This window comes from Squalius cephalus (assembly GCF_949319135.1).
Source record: "Squalius cephalus genome assembly, chromosome: 6".
Lineage (NCBI taxonomy): Eukaryota > Metazoa > Chordata > Actinopteri > Cypriniformes > Leuciscidae > Squalius > Squalius cephalus.
In genome coordinates this window covers 30,259,579-30,278,673 of record NC_137127.1, presented here as the reverse complement: position 1 = coordinate 30,278,673, position 19,095 = coordinate 30,259,579, and the positions used below count along the sequence as shown (strand labels likewise).

At 42.2% G+C, this 19,095-nt stretch overlaps 1 protein-coding gene across 2 annotated transcripts in view; it reads left to right on the top strand.

Annotated features, from left to right (window-relative positions):
- Window positions 1-19,070, top strand: part of LOC307160668 (uncharacterized protein) — a 93,991-nt gene extending 74,921 nt beyond the window's left edge. Inside the window, exons 10-14 of one of the 2 annotated variants that reach the window (XR_013821589.1) lie at window positions 909-968; window positions 1,212-1,238; window positions 1,333-1,387; window positions 1,474-1,535; window positions 2,275-3,332. Coding sequence is in view for 1 of the 2 variants with exons in the window: in XM_079874861.1 (XP_079730987.1) it covers window positions 909-968; window positions 1,212-1,238; window positions 1,333-1,535; window positions 2,275-2,434; window positions 18,689-18,771 (533 nt within the window). In the remaining variant the exon portion in view is untranslated. Of the gene's footprint in view, window positions 1-908; window positions 969-1,211; window positions 1,239-1,332; window positions 1,536-2,274; window positions 3,333-18,688 lie in introns of those variants that run through there. The other variant, XM_079874861.1, reaches the window with a different exon arrangement.
- Window positions 19,071-19,095: the final 25 nt, after the last annotated feature.

Genomic DNA, 19,095 nt, shown 5'->3' with positions numbered 1-19,095 from the left:
TTCCATGGTGACGCGTCATTGCTTGTCACGTGACACACCGCAGCAACAACAGAGCTGAATGAATGATGATCTGCTTTTATGTCATTTTTCCTTTTTTATTCAAAATATTCACAAATTTGTTAGATATGGCATGAAATATCTGATATTCCGATTGTCAAATACATGCAAGTGTTTTATTGTTTAAACACCTTTATAACGATCGCGTTAGTTCAGCTGTATTCGCGATGGGCGCCGCCATCTTAGTTTGTGCCGCAGAAGCAGTTCAGACTCAGAGAATCGGATCTGTTGGATTTACAACACGTGAATTCATCCACTTCTCCCGACATGCATAAAAGTAAGTGGCAGGTGAACTGGGAGAAGAATAGAGTAAACTTTAAAGTTACTTGCATGTGTATCTGATATGAATAAAACTAATTATAATGGAAAGGATCATTATTGCCTCTTCCTTTGACATCAGTGTGTATTTTACAAACTCTAAATGTATTGTTTTTTTAGTACTTATATGTCTGAAACCTAAAATAAACATTATGTGGTTGAAAACACTGAAAAGTTGTGATATATGACAGCTCTGAGCGCACCTGTCTCTGGCTCAGCGCCAGCCAACGCGCGAAAGCACATTTGAATTTAGCAGTTGATCACGTGATGCACTGACCGTTCTAATCACACCGGTGTGATCGTACGCTCCAAGGACCAGCCAAGACTGATCACACCGGTGTGATCGTACGTGCGAAAGGGTTAAACCTGAGAGTGTGCACTTTCAGCCCTTATCCACTAAATAACTATAGCTTGAATATGTTTTGGTAAATACCTGAAAACAGAAAAATTGTGCCTGTGTCCCAATATTTATGGACCTGACTGTAACATGTGCTAAAATCTACTGCTAAACTTTGGCCTTTCCCACTAATTAGCCTGGACAGCAAGGAATCGCACCTCACACTTTAGACATGGAGAAGCAGAAGTCTTAAGTTGTAAGTAATACTGTGTCAGTTCACTAACATTGCATTCAAATCTTACAGGTTTACCCATATATCCAAAATACTGTTACACAACATGTGTTATCTTTCACAACAATTTAAGTTCTAAAACTGACCGTGTTTAACTCATTAACCTATTAAACCAAATTATGTACAACCAAATCTGCAGAGCTATAGAGTAAAAAAGAGTTTTACTTCCTTCTACTGTCATTTTACATGTTGTGTTCCCCTCTTTAGCATCATCCCACACTGGTTTCAGTGAAGGTTGGTACTGACTTTTTTTTTTGTTATGCTTTTTTTTTTTTTTTTAACACAGTAATATGCATTTTTTTTATTGCTTTTTTTTTTTTTTTTATAGCTTGGATACGCAAAATTCTTGAAAACCAAGAAATGATCAAAGAACAGATAGAAACGTTGGTTAAATTGGTCTACGACCTCAAAAAATTATCAACTACAGAAGACAGCCCAACTTTAAACACAGACTGTTTTCCACTGTCAGGTTTTCAACAACTTCAAGTCATTGAGGGGCAGCTGCAGCAGGAAGACTACAAGACAGCTGTGGTAAGATTTCATATTTCAATAGAACAATTTAACTCATCAATTAACTGTGTCAGTGTTTTCATCTTTTGTTCATTGTACATGGTAAAGAAGTTAGTCAACCACGTGTTAAAATCATATCTGTACTGGCTGGGCCGGTTCGACATGGAATGGTTAAGCAACAAGAAAGGTTTGGCTTGGTGAAGAAGCGGCAATTGTACTCACTCTAACTGATTTGCTTAAGTCAAAATGTGGATGGTCATAGTTAGCACTAACCAATGAGATTGATGGTTGCGAATAAGTTCCTCCTACTGCTGAAGGAACTGAAATGAATGTAAATTAGCTAATGTTTTACTCACCCTCAAGTCATCCTATGTGTATATGACATTATTCTTTCAGACAAATACAATATTATATTAAAAAAATGTCCTGGCTCTTCCAAGCTTTATAATGGCAGTGAATGGCTGTATATTTTCCAAGGCCTGTCTGCTGGAAGCTATTTATTTTTCTTATACGAACGCATCGCTTCGCTTCAAAGAGCCTTTATTAACCCCCCCAGAGCTGTGTGGAGCACTTTTATGATGGATGGACGCACTTTTATGCACTTCAAAACAGAAACGGCTATTCTACTATCCTTTTATAGGCTAAATAATTTCAAATGAACTGTTATATTGACCGGTAAAAGCCCACCCCATTTTTGAACATTCTAATCAAGTATGATGTTTGCTTGTTCCTTTATTTGTCCATATATTTATTTTTACAGATAAACACGTTAGCCTTGAGGGGAGGCACAACAGTAAAGGAAAGTGTATGGCAGATTCTGAACTTCCTTTTATCAAATGACATGGCCCGGCAAATGAACTGGAGGGGAATCAATGGAAAAGCGGCATTCAAAGACACCTCTCTGAAAACTGTAATTAATGGTATGGCTTTCTGAAATTAACTACTGTGTTTTATTTGTGTTTGGTGTCAGCTAAAAAACAATTCCCTATAAATGTTAGATTTTATAATAAATAATAATTTGCTTATTTATTGTTGGTCATATGTGTCATTGTAGCTGCAGTCAGAAGAAACCGTTTGACTTCTATTTAAAAAAGTCTATTACTAAGTAATTCATTAAGTAATTACTCTGTATCAAGGGCACCGTAAAATAAAGTGTTACCAGGGAGGGGATTATATATTTTATTTTATGTGATTTTTCTGCATATTGTCTGCCATTTTGAATTTTGGCACTAAAAATGAAGAAAAAAAATGGAAACAGGTTGTTTTGTATTCAGGGGGTCCTAGCAAGTAAAAAAACACCAGTTGCCCAGGCTGAAAAAATAATTTCCCTCTTCCTGCAAAAGCTCAAAAGTTTCATTCTGTTTATCGTTTCCTAGTAACAAAGGCTGGCTATCTTTCCCATCTTTCCCATTGGCTTCATGTAATCCATTCTCCCCAATAATTTTTCATGTCATCTGATTGTTAACAGAATTATTGTGGTGAGCGCAGAACATTATTTTAATTAAAATGATTATTAGGTTATATGAAGGAAACTTTTAATCAGTCAATGCGTTTTTCCGGGTATGCCAATAATTATCATTGGTTGATAATCATGATAATTCATGTTACCCATGGTCATATTTATTACCCAAGTCAATCAGTTAATTAGAAAATGTATGTATATAATGATATACCTTATATATATCCATTTGAAATGTTTAAAAAGGCGATTATTTGCAATTTTTGGTGATATATCCGCCATCTTGGATTTTGGGCCTGTGCAGCCCGGGAAAAAATCGGAAACAGGTAGTTTTGCAAACTATAGGGTCTGAAGAAGTCAAAAAAACATAATTTGCAAAAATCTATATGAAATGTTCCAAACACTTTATTTTGCTACATATGGCCCTGCACTACTAGGCCAAATCGACTATTTTTCCATAGTTGTCGGTTACAGTAGAACGTCAAGAAGTAGCAGTTAAACGGCCGTTTCACACGGCAAGCGTGAGCAGCGCATATTTCTTCCGGCATGTATGTGTTAACCAATGATTGCATTCACACCGGGAGCAGGAGCATCGTGTGAGTCTATTTTTGCTGTGCTGCTCACGCTCAATTAAAGTGAAAGCACACTTTATTTTATTTTTTTCAAAATAAATGCTCACTTGTATATAGTTTTGGTGCTGCTACTGTGGTTTTAATTCAGCGTGAGCAGGGCAGCAAAAATAGACTCGGCACTGAAATGATCGTGGCACTGCTGCTTCTGCGACGCCTCCGGGTACAGTGTGAATGCTCTAACCTGTAAACATGGGCATAAAAAAAAATGCACGCTGCTTTATAGAGCTGGTAAGTCCCCGCCCATCCGTAAAACCCCAAGTGGACCTCTAGGTTGAAAAATCGTCAATGCAAGTGAATGTGAGAAAATAATTATTTTCTGGTCCCGTTTGAATTGTGCCATGAATGTGAACATATGTTGTCTGTGAATTTTTTATATAATTTTTTATATTATAGCCTATGTTTTCATGTTTCCATTGTTCGATCGCGCCCGCGCCCGCCGACACACACACACACGCACACCATATTCCAGCATTGTAATCTTGACATTCCAGCCTGTTCATTATAGCCACAATAAAATATAATAATAAAATAGTCAACTTAACATATAAAATTCCACTGCTCTGTTTGTCAGTAGCCTAGTACATTTCGTACCATTTTGCGCATGTGAAGAGGATGATTTTTTCCGTCGATATTGGAACGTGAGTGAAGTACAAAGCCTATAAGAAAGAATAGTTTACCATCCAAATACATCGCAAATTTTGAAACATTTTGATTCTAATTAGAGAGTTACGTGAGCCTAACGCCGCTTACTTTCACTTTCGCTTATAAAGTATTTCATTTTGGCTTGTTTCTAGTTATTTTTTCATTCTTGTTCTGTTCTGAATATCATTACATTTAAATGATTTTTTTGTTGAATATGTTTAGTGTATTTTTTACCACATTTTATTGTTGTGTATATTGGTATAGCCTATAATAATACCGCGAAAAAAATTCAAAACGGTCAAAATGACCGCCATGGCAGTTCTAGTGTTAACAAAAACGATATAATTTACACCTCATATTATAATACGAATAATATTGTCTACATTTAATTCAATCAAAGAGCTGCATTTGATATTACAATGCTTTATAAAACAGCACATTTGAAAACAAACCATCTCACTCACCTCAAGAGAATATCTGGGGACGATTCATCAGCAACAGATCCGACTGGTAGATTTCGCAGCCAATCAGCAGCGAACTTTGATTACACAACCAATAGAATCACACCTTCTAGTGATGGTTCGGTCATGAACGATTCATTCATTTTGAACAAATCTTTAATATGACTCGGAAATAACGAGTTGTCTCAGAGAGTGATTCGATCATTTGTGCTGTACATGCGCAACATCCTATAAATTCTGTACAGGAAACAGAAATGATTATTTCAACCCTCGATCGAGTTCATTCATCCCGTGGCAGCACCATAGAGACTACACTGTCTGTAACTGTTACCAGAAAGAGAAATGATTCACCTATCGATTCTTCGGATCTGACTCTTCTGAGTCTTTCGTTCATTTATCACGTTAGTCATTCCCAAACTTCCCTACAAACAAGTGTGTCGTCAGATTTGTAACTTGCAGTTACGTGCTGCGTTTCTGGTATCAAATTGTAGCTTACAATTTAGCTTGGAATTTATAGTTACTAAGGGTAACATCCATAATCCATCTCCCAGCATTTTCTTCCTCTTATAGAAGTTCAAAAGTGGAGTATTATCAATATTATTATTTTAATATTTTGCTTTTGGAGCAAATGGGAATACAAAAAGTATATGCACTACCATTTACCTCTATAGAAGTTCACCCTGTTGTAGTAGAGCCTTTACTTACTGGATACTTACTTTAACCAGGAAATGTGAAAGGAGTCCTCGCTCTGTTTAATTAATATATGTATGTATGTATAAACATTTAATATTCTTGTCAATCATCAGTAATGAAGAAAACATGTATGAGAAGCTGTGTTAAATTCCAGCCCAATTAACTATTGTACAACATTTGAGCTTCAGTCCTATGGATAAAATACGATTTGTAAATAAATGATTCGAATTTTTTTTAGTTTGTTTTTATGTGTACAATTTTTTTTTTCTATTTATGAACATAAGAATGTATGAAGCTACAAGAAAAACACCGAAACAATTTATTTAACAAACAATCTTGCAGCTAGATAATGGATGCCTTAAGGTGTGGTTGCTAGGATTCGGTAACTGGTTGCTAGGACATAAATATAAAGTGTTTAAGCCAGTACTTATTGGCTGTTTACTGGTCTGAGTCAAATTAGTGAGTGTGTGTGAGAGAGAGAGAGAGAGAGAGAGAGAGAGAGAGAGAGAGAGAGAGAGAAAGGGTTCTAAGGCCTTGTGTATGTGGTGTCCTGGGTGGTTGCTAGGCTGTTACTATGGTGTTCTGGATGGCTGCTTTGGCATTGTTTGGCGATTGCTAAAGGGGTTCTGGGTGGTTGCTATGGTGTTCTGGGTGGTTGTTTGGCAGTTGCTAAGGTATTCTGGGTGGTTGCTAGGCAGTTGCTAGGGTGTTCTGGGTGGTTGCTATGGTGTTCTGGGTGGTTGTTTGGCGGTTGCTAAGGTATTCTGGGTGGTTGCTAGGCAGTTGCTAGGGTGTTCTGGGTGGTTGCTATGGTGTTGCAAGGCAGTTGCTAAGGTATTCTTGGTGGTTGCAAGATAATTGTTAGGGTGTTCTGGGTGGTTGCTATGGTGTTGCTAGGTGGTTGCTATGGTGTTCTGGGTGGTTGCTAGGGTGTTGCTAGGTGGTTGCTAGGATATTATGGGGGTTGCTAGGCAGTTGCTAGGGTGTTATGGGTGGTTGCTACGGTTTTGCTAGGCGGTTGCTATGGTATTTTTGGTGGTTGCTATGGCGTTTCTAGGCGGTTGCTAGGGTATTCTGGGTGGTTGCTAAGGCATTGCTAGGCAGTTGCTAGGGTGTTCTGTGTGGTTGCTATGGTGTTGCTAGGCGGTTGCTATGGTGTTGCTAGGCGGTTGCTAGGGTGTTGCTAGGCAGTTGCTAGGTTGTTCTGGGTGGTTGCTATGGTGTTGCTAGGCGGTTGCTAAGGTGTTCTGGGTGGTTGCTATGGTGTTGCTAGGGTGTTTTGGGTGGTTGCTATGGTGTTGCTATGCGATTGCTAGGGTATTTTGGGTGGTTGCTAAGGCATTGCTAGATGGTTGCTAGGGTCTTCTGGGTGGTTGCTATGGTGTTGCTAGGCGGTTGCTAGGGTATTATGGGTGGTTGCTAAGGCGTTGCTAGACGGTTGCTACGGTGTTATTGGTGGTTGCTATGGTGTTGCTAGAGAATTATGGGCGGTTGCTAGGGTGTTTTGGGTGGTTGCTAGGGCGTTGCTAGGGTGTTCAAGGTGGTTGCTATGGTGTTGTTAGGCGGTTGCTAGGGTATTTTGGGTGGTTGCTAGGGAGTTGCTAGGGTGTTCAGGGCGGTTGCTAGGGTGTTGCTAGGCAGTTGCTAGGTTGTTCTGGGTGGTTGCTATGGTGTTGCTAGGCGGTTGCTAAGGTGTTCTGGGTGGTTGCTATGGTGTTGCTAGGGTGTTATGGGTGGTTGCTATGGTGTTGCTAGGTGGTTGCTAGGGTATTGTGGGTGGTTGCTAAGGCGTTGCTAGATGGTTGCTAGGGTCTTCTGGGTGGTTGCTATGGTGTTGCTAGGCGGTTGCTAGGGTATTGTGGGTGGTTGCTAAGGCGTTGCTAGACGGTTGCTACGGTGTTATGAGTGGTTGTTATGGTGTTGCTAGAGTATTATGGGTGGTTGCTAGGGTGTTTTGGGTGGTTGCTAGGGCGTTGCTAGGGTGTTCTGGGTGGTTGCTATGGTGTTGCTAGGCGGTTGCTAGGATATTTTGGGTGGTTGCTAGGGAGCTGCTAGGGTGTTCAGGGTGGTTGCTAAGGTATTATGGGGGTTGCTATGGTGTTCCTAAGTGGTTGGTAGTTGTCACAGATGATTAATATTGGAGTTCTTAGCATTTTCTTGGCATGATTTAGCACTTACCTAATCGCTATTAGCATGTAGCTATTCACAGCTAGCATGTGTAGCATGTTGGAATTCCTCTTTGCTAGCATGAGTCAAAAGAGCCAACCCCCATCTCTATACGATGTTCTGATGCAGAGAAATAGGTCTTGCAAAATGGTTGCTAGGGTACTTTGTTTGGTTGCTAGGGAGTGACTTGGCAGCTGCCAATCATGAAACTCCAAAGGCTGCTTGTCAGTATGAATGATATAAACCAACTCCCATTCCTCTGTGACATTCAGATTGGAAGATATCCCTCTATGGATTTTGGTTGCTAAGGTGCTCGACAATGGTTGCTAGGGTGGGGCTAGGAAGTGTTGAGGTGATTCATGATAGGCCGTTTGCTGCCCTGAGTCAAACTTGTGTTAACCCCATATCTTTATGATGTTCTGATGCAGAGATATAAGTCTTGCAAAATGGTTGCTAGGGTACTCTGTTTGGTTGCTAGGGAGTGGCTTGGCAGCTGCCAATCATGAAACTCCAAAGGCTGCTTGTCAGTATTTATGATATAAACCAACTCCCATTCCTCTGTGACATTCAGAATGGAAGATATCCCTCTATGGATTTTGGTTGCTAAGGTGCTCTAAATGGTTGCTAGGAAGGGGCTAGGAAGTGTTGAGGTGATTCATGGTTGGCCGTTTGCTGGCCTGAGACAAACGAGACCACCCTCGTGTTTCTATGACAATTCCTGAAGCTATCAAGCCACGCCCTAGCAACCATTTAGAGCACCTTAGCAACAAGTTCCATAGACTTCCATTGAAAGAGAACAAAGGGATATCTCCGGACTGAATTGTCATAGAAACATGGGGGTGGTCTCATTTGACTCGGGGCAGCAAACAGCCAATCATAAATCATCTCAACACTTCATAGCTCCTCCCTAGCAACCATTGTCAAGCACCTTAGCAACCAAAATCCAAAGAGGGATATCTTCCATTCTGAATGTCACAGAGGCATGGGAGTTGGATTATATCATACATACTGACAAGCAGCCTTTGGAGTCTCATGATTGGCACCTGCCAAGCCACTCCCTAGCAACCAAACAGAGTACCCTAGCAACCAAAAACCAAAGAGGGATATCTTCCATTCTGAATGTCACAGAGGCATGGGAGTTGGATTATATCATACATGCTGACAAGCAGCCTTTGGAGTTTCATCATTGGCAGCTGCCAAACCACTCCATAGCAACCAAACAGAGTACCCTAGCAACTATTTAACAAGACCTACACTCACCTAAAGGATTATTAGGAACACCTGTTCAATTTCTCATTAATGCAATTATCTAATCAACCAATCACATGGCAGTTGCTTCAATGCATTTAGGGGTGTGGTCCTGGTCAAGACAATCTCCTTAAAGGAGAACTCCGGTCAATTTTAACATTGAGCTCATTTTTTTGTAAATTTGGAGTGCTGTCAATACAGAGAACAACGCCGTGTTATTCTATTTTTAAAATTTGCACCCTGTTGACTTCAATGGGGCAAGTTTTAAACCTGCTTTTAGCCTCTTAACATCCTTGATGTGTCATTACAAGTGCCCAGCTAATGTGAGTGATTCCTTCTGAGTGATCACGGGTGAATCTGACTGCAGTAGATGTGAAAGATATTAATAAAAATGATGTTATTTCAGCCAGCGCACATACCTGTATTTTCTTCCTGTTTTCGGTCGAAGCCCATAGTAATCGATTGTCGAGTTCACGCGCGTGATCATAGGTAACTAAACCTATGCGTGTGAACTCGACAATCGATTACCATGGGCTTCGACCGAAAACAGGAAGAAAATACAGGTATGTGCGCTGGCTGAAATAACATCATTTTTATTAATTTCTTTCACATCTACTGCAATCAGATTCACCCGTGATCACTCAGAAGGAATTACTAACATTAGCTGGGCACTTGTAATGACACATCAAGGATGTTAAGAGGCTAAAAGCAGGTTTAAAACTTGCCCCATTGAAGTCAACAGGGTGCAAATTTTAAAAAGAGGATAATACGGTGTAGGCAACACCGATTTTTGTCGTTGTTCTCTGTATTGACAGCACTCCAAATTTACAAAAAAATGAGCTCAATGTTAAAATTGACCGGAGTTCTCCTTTAACTCCAAACTGAATGTCAGAATGGGAAAGAAAGGTGATTTAAGCAATTTTGAGCGTGGCATGGTTGTTGGTGCCAGACGGGCCGGTCTGAGTATTTCACAATCTGCTCAGTTACTGGGATTTTCACACACAACCATTTCTAGGGTTTACAAAGAATGGTGTGAAAAGGGAAAAACATCCAGTATGCGGCAGTCCTGTGGGCGAAAATGCCTTGTTGATGCTAGAGGTCAGAGGAGAATGGGCCGACTGATTCAAGCTGATAGAAGAGCAACTTTGACTGAAATAACCACTCATTACAACCGAGGTATGCAGCAAAGCATTTGTGAAGCCACAACACGCACAACCTTGAGGTGGATGGGCTACAACAGCAGATGACCCCACCGGGTACCACTCATCTCCACTACAAATAGGAAAAAGAGGCTACAATTTGCACGAGCTCACCAAAATTGGACAGTTGAAGACTGGGAAAATGTTGCCTGGTCTGATGAGTCTCGATTTCTGTTGAGACATTCAGATGGTAGAGTCAGAATTTGGCGTAAACAGAATGAGAACATGGATCCATCATGCCTTGTTACCACTGTGCAGGCTGGTGGTGGTGGTGTAATGGTGTGGGGGATGTTTTCTTGGCACACTTTAGGCCCCTTAGTGCCAATTGGGCATTGTTTAAATGCCACGGCCTACCTGAGCATTGTTTCTGACCATGTCCATCCCTTTATGACCACCATGTACCCATTCTCTGATGGCTACTTCCAGCAGGATAATGCACCATGTCACAAAGCTCGAATCATTTCAAATTGGTTTCTTGAACATGACAATGAGTTCACTGTACTAAAATGGCCCCCACAGTCACCAGATCTCAACCCAATAGAGCATCTTTGGGATGTGGTGAAACGGGAGCTTCGTGCCCTGGATGTGCATCCCACAAATCTCCATCAACTGCAAGATGCTATCCTATCAATATGGGCCAACATTTCTAAAGAATGCTTTCAGCACCTTGTTGAATCAATGCCACGTAGAATTAAGGCAGTTCTGAAGGCGAAAGGGGGTCAAACACAGTATTAGTATGGTGTTCCTAATAATCCTTTAGGTGAGTGTATATCTCTGTATCAGAACATCGTATAGAGATGGGGGTTGGTTTATATCATTCATAGTGACAAGAAGCCTTTGGAGTTTCATGATTGGCAGCTGCCAAGCAACTCCCTAGCAACCAAACAGAGTACCCTAGCAACCGTTTTACAAGACCTATATCTCTGCATCAGAACATCGTATAGAGATGGGGGTTGGTTTAAATCATTCATAGTGACTAGAAGCCTTTGCAGTTTAATCATTGGCAACTGCCAAGCAACTCCATAGCAACCAAACAGAGTACCCTAGCAACCAAAATCTAAAGAGGGATATCTTCCATTCTGAATGTCACAGAAGCATGGGAGTTGGTTTGAATCATTCATACTGACAAGCAGCCTTTGGAGTTTCATGATTGGCACCTGCCAAGTCACTCCCTAGCAACCAAATAGAGGACCCTAACAACCGTTTATCAAGACCCATGTCTCTGCATCAGAACATCGTATAGAGATGGGGGTGGGCTGTTTTGTTTTGGTTGGGAAACAGTCTGTAAATATCACCATGGTAACTGTGTATTCACACCCTAGCAACCGTTTAGAGCCACCTAGCAACCATATTGCAACATATAGAAGCCATATTTCAGCTCCACAACATCGTACAGATATGGTTGTTGGCTCGTATGCAGTCATGTACAGCACCCTAGCAACCGAGTGGAGAGTTTTGCCACTGCAAGCACCACTTCACATTTTCTTCAGGAAATGTACACTCTAGTTTTCGTGCGGATTATTCGGGAATGGTGTGCTATGACTTTTATAAGCGATCTGGGGTACGGTGTTCGCCCCAGGGGCGAAAAAGCAGACGAAAAATCCCATAGACTTAACATTGCGACAAACTTTGACCACTCGTAGCTCTGAGCGAGAATTTCGCAGAAATGTGTGATTTGCCACATGTGAAGAGGCTGACAGGCTCTGTAAGAACATACCTCACAATGGGGTAAAAGTTGCACCCCTGGGGGGCAGGAGCGTCCCAAAGTTTCCCATTGACTTACAATGGTGTAGGACGGCCCATGAAATGGGCCGTCCTACACATTGCATAGGGATTTTGTATTGAACGTAGCTCTGGATCACAGTGTCATAGAGACACGACCAATCTGTCTCTCAGGATCATTATGAATCTATCAAGCCACACCCTAGCAACCATTTAGAGCACCTTAGCAACAAGTCCCATAGACTTCCATTGAAAGAGATCAAAGGGATATCTCTGGACTGAATTGTCATAGAAACATGGGGGTGGTCTCATTTGACTCGGGGCAGCAATCAGCCAATCATGAATCACCTCAACACTTCCTACCTCCTCCCTAGCAACCATTGTCGAGCACCTTAGCAACCAAAATCCTAGAAGGACATCTTCCATTCTTAATGTCAGAGGCATGGGAGTTGGTTTATATCATTCATAGTGACAAGAAGCATTTGCAGTTTCATCATTGGCAGCTGCCAAGCAACTCCATAGCAACCAAACAGAGTACCCTAGCAACCATTTAGCAAAACGTATATCTCTGCATCAAAACATCGTATAGAGATGGGGTTTGGCTCTTTTGACTAAATCATGGTAAACAATGGTAAATCATGCTAGAATCATAGTAAATCATACTAGAACATGGTAAATCATGGTATATTATAGTAAATCATAGTAAACTATGGTAAATCGTGGTAAATCATGGTAAACTATGGTAAATCATGGTAAACCATGCTAGCAACGTGGTAAAAACATGCTAGCATCATGCTAGCAACATGATAAGCATGCTAGCATGATGCTAGCAAATGCTAATCATGCTAACATGATGCTAGCATGATGCTAATAATGCTAGCATGATGCTAGCAACATGCTAATAATGCTAGCATGATACTAGCTACATGCTTATAATGCTAGCTTCTTGCTACAAACATGCTAGCAAACATGATATTTATGTTAGCATCTTGTTAAAAATATGCTAGCATCATGCTAACAACATTCTAATTATGCTAGCTACATGTTAATCATGCTACCTTTTGCTAACATTATGTTAGTCACATGCTTATCATGTTAGCATGATGCTAATTTTGTTATCATCTTGCTAAAAACTAGCTAATCGCGCCCTAGCAACCGAATGGCGAGTTTTGCCACTGCAAGCACCACTCACATTTTCTTCAGGAAATGTATATTCTAGTTAGTGGTGCTTGCCAAAGGCAAGGCATCACTAGTGTTCTCTTGCATACTTATTATTATTCTTCTACTTCTTCTTATTCTTCTACTTCTTAGTTACAGCACCCTAGCAACCACTAAGAGCTCCCTAGCAACCGAATGGCGAGTTTTGCCACTGCAAGCACCACTCACATTTTCTTCAGGAAATGTATATTCTAGTTAGTGGTGCTTGCCAAAGGCAAGGCATCACTAGTGTTCTCTTGCATACTTATTATTCTTCTTCTACTTCTTCTTATTCTTCTACTTCTTAGTTACAGCACCCTAGCAACCACTAAGAGCTCCCTAGCAACCACCCTAAACCAATAAATAAATTTTAAATTAGCAATATCACACTCGTAGCGTTGCAATATCGCTCCATGCTTGTGCCTATTCGGCCATAGGCACGAGGCCGCAGGCCAAGTGCCGTAGTAAAGGCACTCGTTATTAAAGATTTTAAGAACTCTATAAAAACTCCATAGTAACCATCTTTGACAACTACCAACCACCTAGTAACACCATAGCAACCACCAAAAATACCTTAGCAACCACCCTGAATACCCCAGCAACGTCTAGAAACACTCTAGAAACCACCCAAACCACCCAAAATACCCTAGCAGCCACCCATAATACCCTAGCAACCGCCTATCAACACCATATCAACCACCCAGAATTCCCTAGCAACCGCCTAGCAACACCATAGCAACCACCCAGAAGTAGATGTAGAAGGGAGATGTAGAGGGGAGGTCCAGGCTTGTAAATGTCTGCGGGGTGGCCCATCCAGCTGCATCACACACTTCCAGGATAGGGGCCCCTGAGAGGAGGGCTCTAGAGGACACCATGCCTCTGGTTGAGTGAGCCTTTACGGCCAAAGGTGAAGGCAAACTGCGCACCTGATAGGCCAGGAAAATAGTCTGAACTATCCAGTGCTGATGGTCTGTTTGGAGGCGGGGAGCCCCTTCTTGGGTGACCCGAAACACACCAGCAACTGGTCTGACTTCCGCCAATGAGATGATCTCTGAACATAAATATTGAGAGATCTGACAGGGCAGAGCAGATGGAGTCTCTCATTTTACGTCGTCATGTAAGGTGGAGGATGAAAAGCCTGCAGAACCGTGGGCCGTGCCGTGTTAGAGGGCACCTTGGGCACATAGCCAGGCTTGGGATACAGGATAGCCTTAACCCTTCCAGGAGCAAACTCCAGGCCCTCAGGAGATATAGAGAGGGCCTGAAGATCTCCTTCTCTTTTAAGAGAAGTGATCGCTAAGAGAAAGGCTACCTTGAGAGAAAGGTTCTTGGCCTCAGCTGACTCTAAAGGTTCGAAGGGGGCCTGGACCAGCCCTTCGAGAACCACTGCCAGGTCCCATGTGGGAACTCTGGTCCGAGTCGCAGGTCTCATCCTCCAAGCCTCACGGAGGAAATGTACGACCAGCTGATGTCTTCCCAGAGGCCCATCACCCAGAGGAGTGTGGAAAGCCACAATGACAGCCACGTACACCTTGAGTGTGGACGGGGTAAGACCAGCAGAGAAACGGTCTTGGAGGAACTACAGCACTGAAGCCACCGGGTCCACACTGGGTCCACACTACGCTCTGAACACATTCCATTTAAGGCTGTAGAATTTCCTTGTGGAGGGAGATCTGGAGCTGAGTATGATCTCAACTACTCCTGCTGACAGGCCAGCTTCTAGGTACTGTTCCCACTCAGGGGCAAGACCCACAGTTTCCACAGCTCTGGCCGAGGGTGGAATATTGAGCCCTCTGCCTGCGAAAGCAGGTCCCTCCTGATTGGGATCTCCCATGGAGGGCCGGCCAAAATGGGGCTACTAGGAGTGGACTGACCCCTGTCGTGACAGACCCTCTTCAGAACTCCCGGGAGCAGAGCGATCGGGGGAAATGCGTAAAGGCTCCGCCTCGGCCATGCCTGCACCATGTCATCCAACCCCAGTGGGGCTGGATGCGTGAGAGAAAACCACAGTGGACAGGGTGTCGTCTCTCGAGACGCAAACAGATCCACGTCCACTGGGCCGAACCTCTTCGGCTCCACCAGCTTGGGGTGAAGTCTCCATTCCCCGGACCTCAGCCCCTGCCTCGACAGGATGTCTGCTCCCCAATTCTGGTCCCCTGGGATGTATGTTGCTCTGAGAGACAACAGATCTTTGATCTGTTTATTTGATCTGACTCACGATGGTGGGAATAGTGAGCATCTTAAACCTGAATTTTCTCAGAGACCGATTCAAGTACCTTAGATCTAAAATTGGATGCAATCCCCCATCCTTCTCGGGAACTATGAATGAAATGCGTTCTATGGCCTCCTTTACCAGCAGGGAGTTTACTTCCTGTTCCAATACCCGACCCTGCACTGGGTCGACTGCAGCCTGTAACCCTTCTCTACTTTACGCAGGACCCAAGGAGAAATATTCGGCAGGTTTTGCCATGCTTTGAAATATTCTACAAAGGGAACCAGCCTCTCAAGGCTGATTTCGGGTATTATTCGAGATTCATTCTTGATCCCCTGAAGCAGTTCTCCGGCAGGGTTTAGTTTCTCGATGTGCGGACACGAGCACTGCCTGGCTGCAAGCCTGTTGGGCAGACAGAGCAGTGTGCGTTTTCAGGAAACCGATGTGTCCCGAAGCGCACTTAACGGTACAGACATCAGTGGTCTCCGTGGAGGAGGCGGTAAAGACCGAAGAGACCCCAAGCTCTTTGATGGGGGGGGGGGGGGTGTTCTAGATGCAATTCTCACTTTCTGTGCCTGCCTATATGATGAGGAACTGGTGGATGGATGCAGACTTCTTAGACTTTAAGTGGCGAGGGAGATACTGCTTGAAGGCTGCAGACTGTTTTTTCACCTCCTGAAACCTGTCGACGGCCATATTGACAGCGTCACCGAACAGGCCAGAAGGCGAAATCGGGGCATCAAGGAGGAAAGGCATCTTTCTCCTTGATGCCCGACAGATTTAGCCATAGGTGTCTCTCCGTGACCACCATTGCTGCCATGGAACAGCCGATGGCGCGGGCCGTTTCCTTGGTGACACTGAGAGACAAGTCTGCAGCCTTATGTAATTCGGCAATATCTCCGGGTGTTGGTCTATCTTTAAGAAGGTCGGCCTGGTAAGCCTGCAACACTGCCATTGTATGCAGACTAGCACCAGCCCGACCCACAGCAATATATGCCCTGCCCACCAAAGCAGATGTATTTCAGCAGGGATTGGTGGGCAGCACCAGGGTTTTTTAGGGATGGCGCAGCGTCTGTGGAAAGAGGCTCTTCCACCTGCGGCATCAGGTGGCAGTCTCAGGGTCTCCTGCCAGATCCATCTGCAAACCCCATGATGTGAGCTGCTGCGCCGCTGGACCCGAACCACTGGGAACGTGAGCCTGGCCATTGTCATTGAAGATGGCCAGGCGGGAGCGCAGCACTCGGATTGGAAGAACATCACAATCTGCACTGGCAGCCCCCTCGACAGCAGCCTGAATGTGCTGCACTCCCAAGCAGTGTTCACATAAATGATGTGTGTCCTCATCCGTAATGAATCTAGGACAGTGGTACACACATGGCTTAAACTGCTGACTCGCCATGTTAACCTGTTAACCGTTGCCAGTGCGCGGGCGCACTGAAGCGTTTTTTTTATATACAGTTCAAAGTTACTATCAGATTTAATGTTATACCTTGACAAACTATACATCATTAAAAAGATATAAGACTCAAGTTTCAGTATTTGACCACTATTGTATTCTGAGAAACTTATAGCGACAGTTATTTCTTAATTTGTGTCAGGAGTTATGAAATGAAAAAATGAGTCGATACCTTTAATATGAATTATGCGCGTCAGCCGCTTTCATTCATAAAAAAACTCCCGTGCTTTCGTCATGACAGCGATTCACAAAACAACGTCCTTCAGGGCTTTTAGCTCAAAAATGTGCAGATTTGGAGAAATATTGATATATTCTCATAGATTTACATCAGATTTCTATAGACAGGAATAATATTTATTGAATTTATACCCAAATGCGTCGATGTAATCATTATGAGCGCTTGGATACTCTGATACTGTGTTTTCAATTCATACCAATAGCCTGAGGGCGCTATATGCACAATAATAGTCCATATATGGAACATGAAGAAGAGCCATGATCATGTGACATTCCAGGACGTCACTGATACACACAAAGCTAACAAGAGATCGCGCTGTAACATGCAGATAAAGATGTTTTGAAGACAATAAACATGATTGCAATGATATTTGAGTTACCTGTGTTTTTCAAGCCATGCCAGGTATTTTCATAATAATAGATTATATTTATAATGTAATGCTAATCTATATAGACTATCATTGTGCAGAATACTATACCATAGTATATTTTCTGTCTGATTTTTTTATCTGAAGCCAAATTAAATCACAGAAGATTATTTAAAATACTCGACTTGCGTTATAAAGTAAGTTTGGAGCACAAACATGGTTTTAATCTCATAAATTGTCGTGTATTGATGGTGTGCTAAGCTAACATGCTAGCTAGCTCTAGGTGCACCTGCAACCTAGAAGTTATCTTTTATGATTTTGTTTCTAAATAGGAATGCTTGCTGAAATGTTTCTTTATTCCAGAAGGGCATTTGATACAGTTAGATACAGTGAGAACTTTGATAAAAGAATTTAGGGATTGAAACCCTATGAATAGCCTGTGAATAGCCAGTCGTTAGTAGCTATAATGCAGACAAAATAAATGCATATTTAGAGCCATAACCAGGCTGGAGAGGTGTAAATGTGTGCAGGGGGAGACTGAGACTGAAAGGGGATCGTTTGCACCACACAAAAAAATTGAGACAATATACTGGATAGATGGTTAGAATATGACAATAAACATCAGTTGCATTTTAGAGTCAAATCAAAATAAAGTCATTTGACATGGTCTTGAAAAACATTTAACTAAATACAGAGTTTTGGACTTATTATCTTCAGATTTTAAACATAAAATGTTTAGACATGTGGCTTTAGCTGTAGTGCATTTCTAGATTGCTACAGTGCCAACTTCAATTTTATTTTCATGAGGATGTTTCATAAAAATAATTTCTAATAACTTTACAAAACTTTGAAGCTATTTATAACAATTTTTTTCATTATGACAATAATTAATTCTACATTTACAATAAACTGCCAGGTGTCAGCTTTCAAATGAGATCATACTTGTGCTTTTAGTACAAAGGGTTCATGAACTGTATCTGTTTCAGTTTGGGTATGTCATTTCTGGGGATTTTTCAAAAGTGGGGTTGCAGCTTAACAGGTTAAACATCGTATAAATTTTAAAATATTGCTGATTACTTACAAAGCACTAAATGGTTTAGCTCCCCAGTACTCGAACAAGCTCTTAACGCATTATAGTCCTTCACATCTATTGCAATCTCAAAATTCTGGCCAGTTGATAATACCTAGAATATCAAAATCGACTGCTGGCGGTAGATCATTTTCCTATTTAGCACCAAAACTTTGGAACAGTCTTCCTAACATTGTCTGGGAAGCAGACACACTGTCAGTTCAAAGCTAGACTAAAAACACATCTCTTTGACCTAGCATACACATAACACATTATAGACTTCTAATTCAATGTTAGGCTTCATAGATTAGGTCAGTCGGAACCGGGAACACTTCCCAGAAATCCTGATGTACTCGTTACATCATAAGAAGAATGGTGTCTATGCTAATATTAGTCTCTCTGTTTATCCCGAGGTTTACCGCAGTCCGCCGGATCCAGGCCGTATCCAGATCTGATGAAGGACCTGCGCCTGGATGCGATGACAACGCAGTCCTGAAGTGTCAACTAGTCTCTCCCCTGTGAAGGCCTCCCTCCCCTCCGCTCCCTTTATCTCTCTACAGATAAAGCGTTGTCGGGATAATTCTGGTTTGCGTGGCCACGTTAAAATTCTGTATTATAAATGTTAAGCCCAGACATGTAGTTTGTTGAGGGTTGTTTTGTAGGGAAGGACTACACGCCTGCGCACATATATTCAAAAGCGCTATACCTATATACCTATAGACTGAACTCGTAATGAACGCATGTGCATGCCATCAGTGTTCTCACAGGTTCATGTTTTTAAAGTTTGCGCAGAGAGAACTTAAGAGTTTTCTGTCTTGAT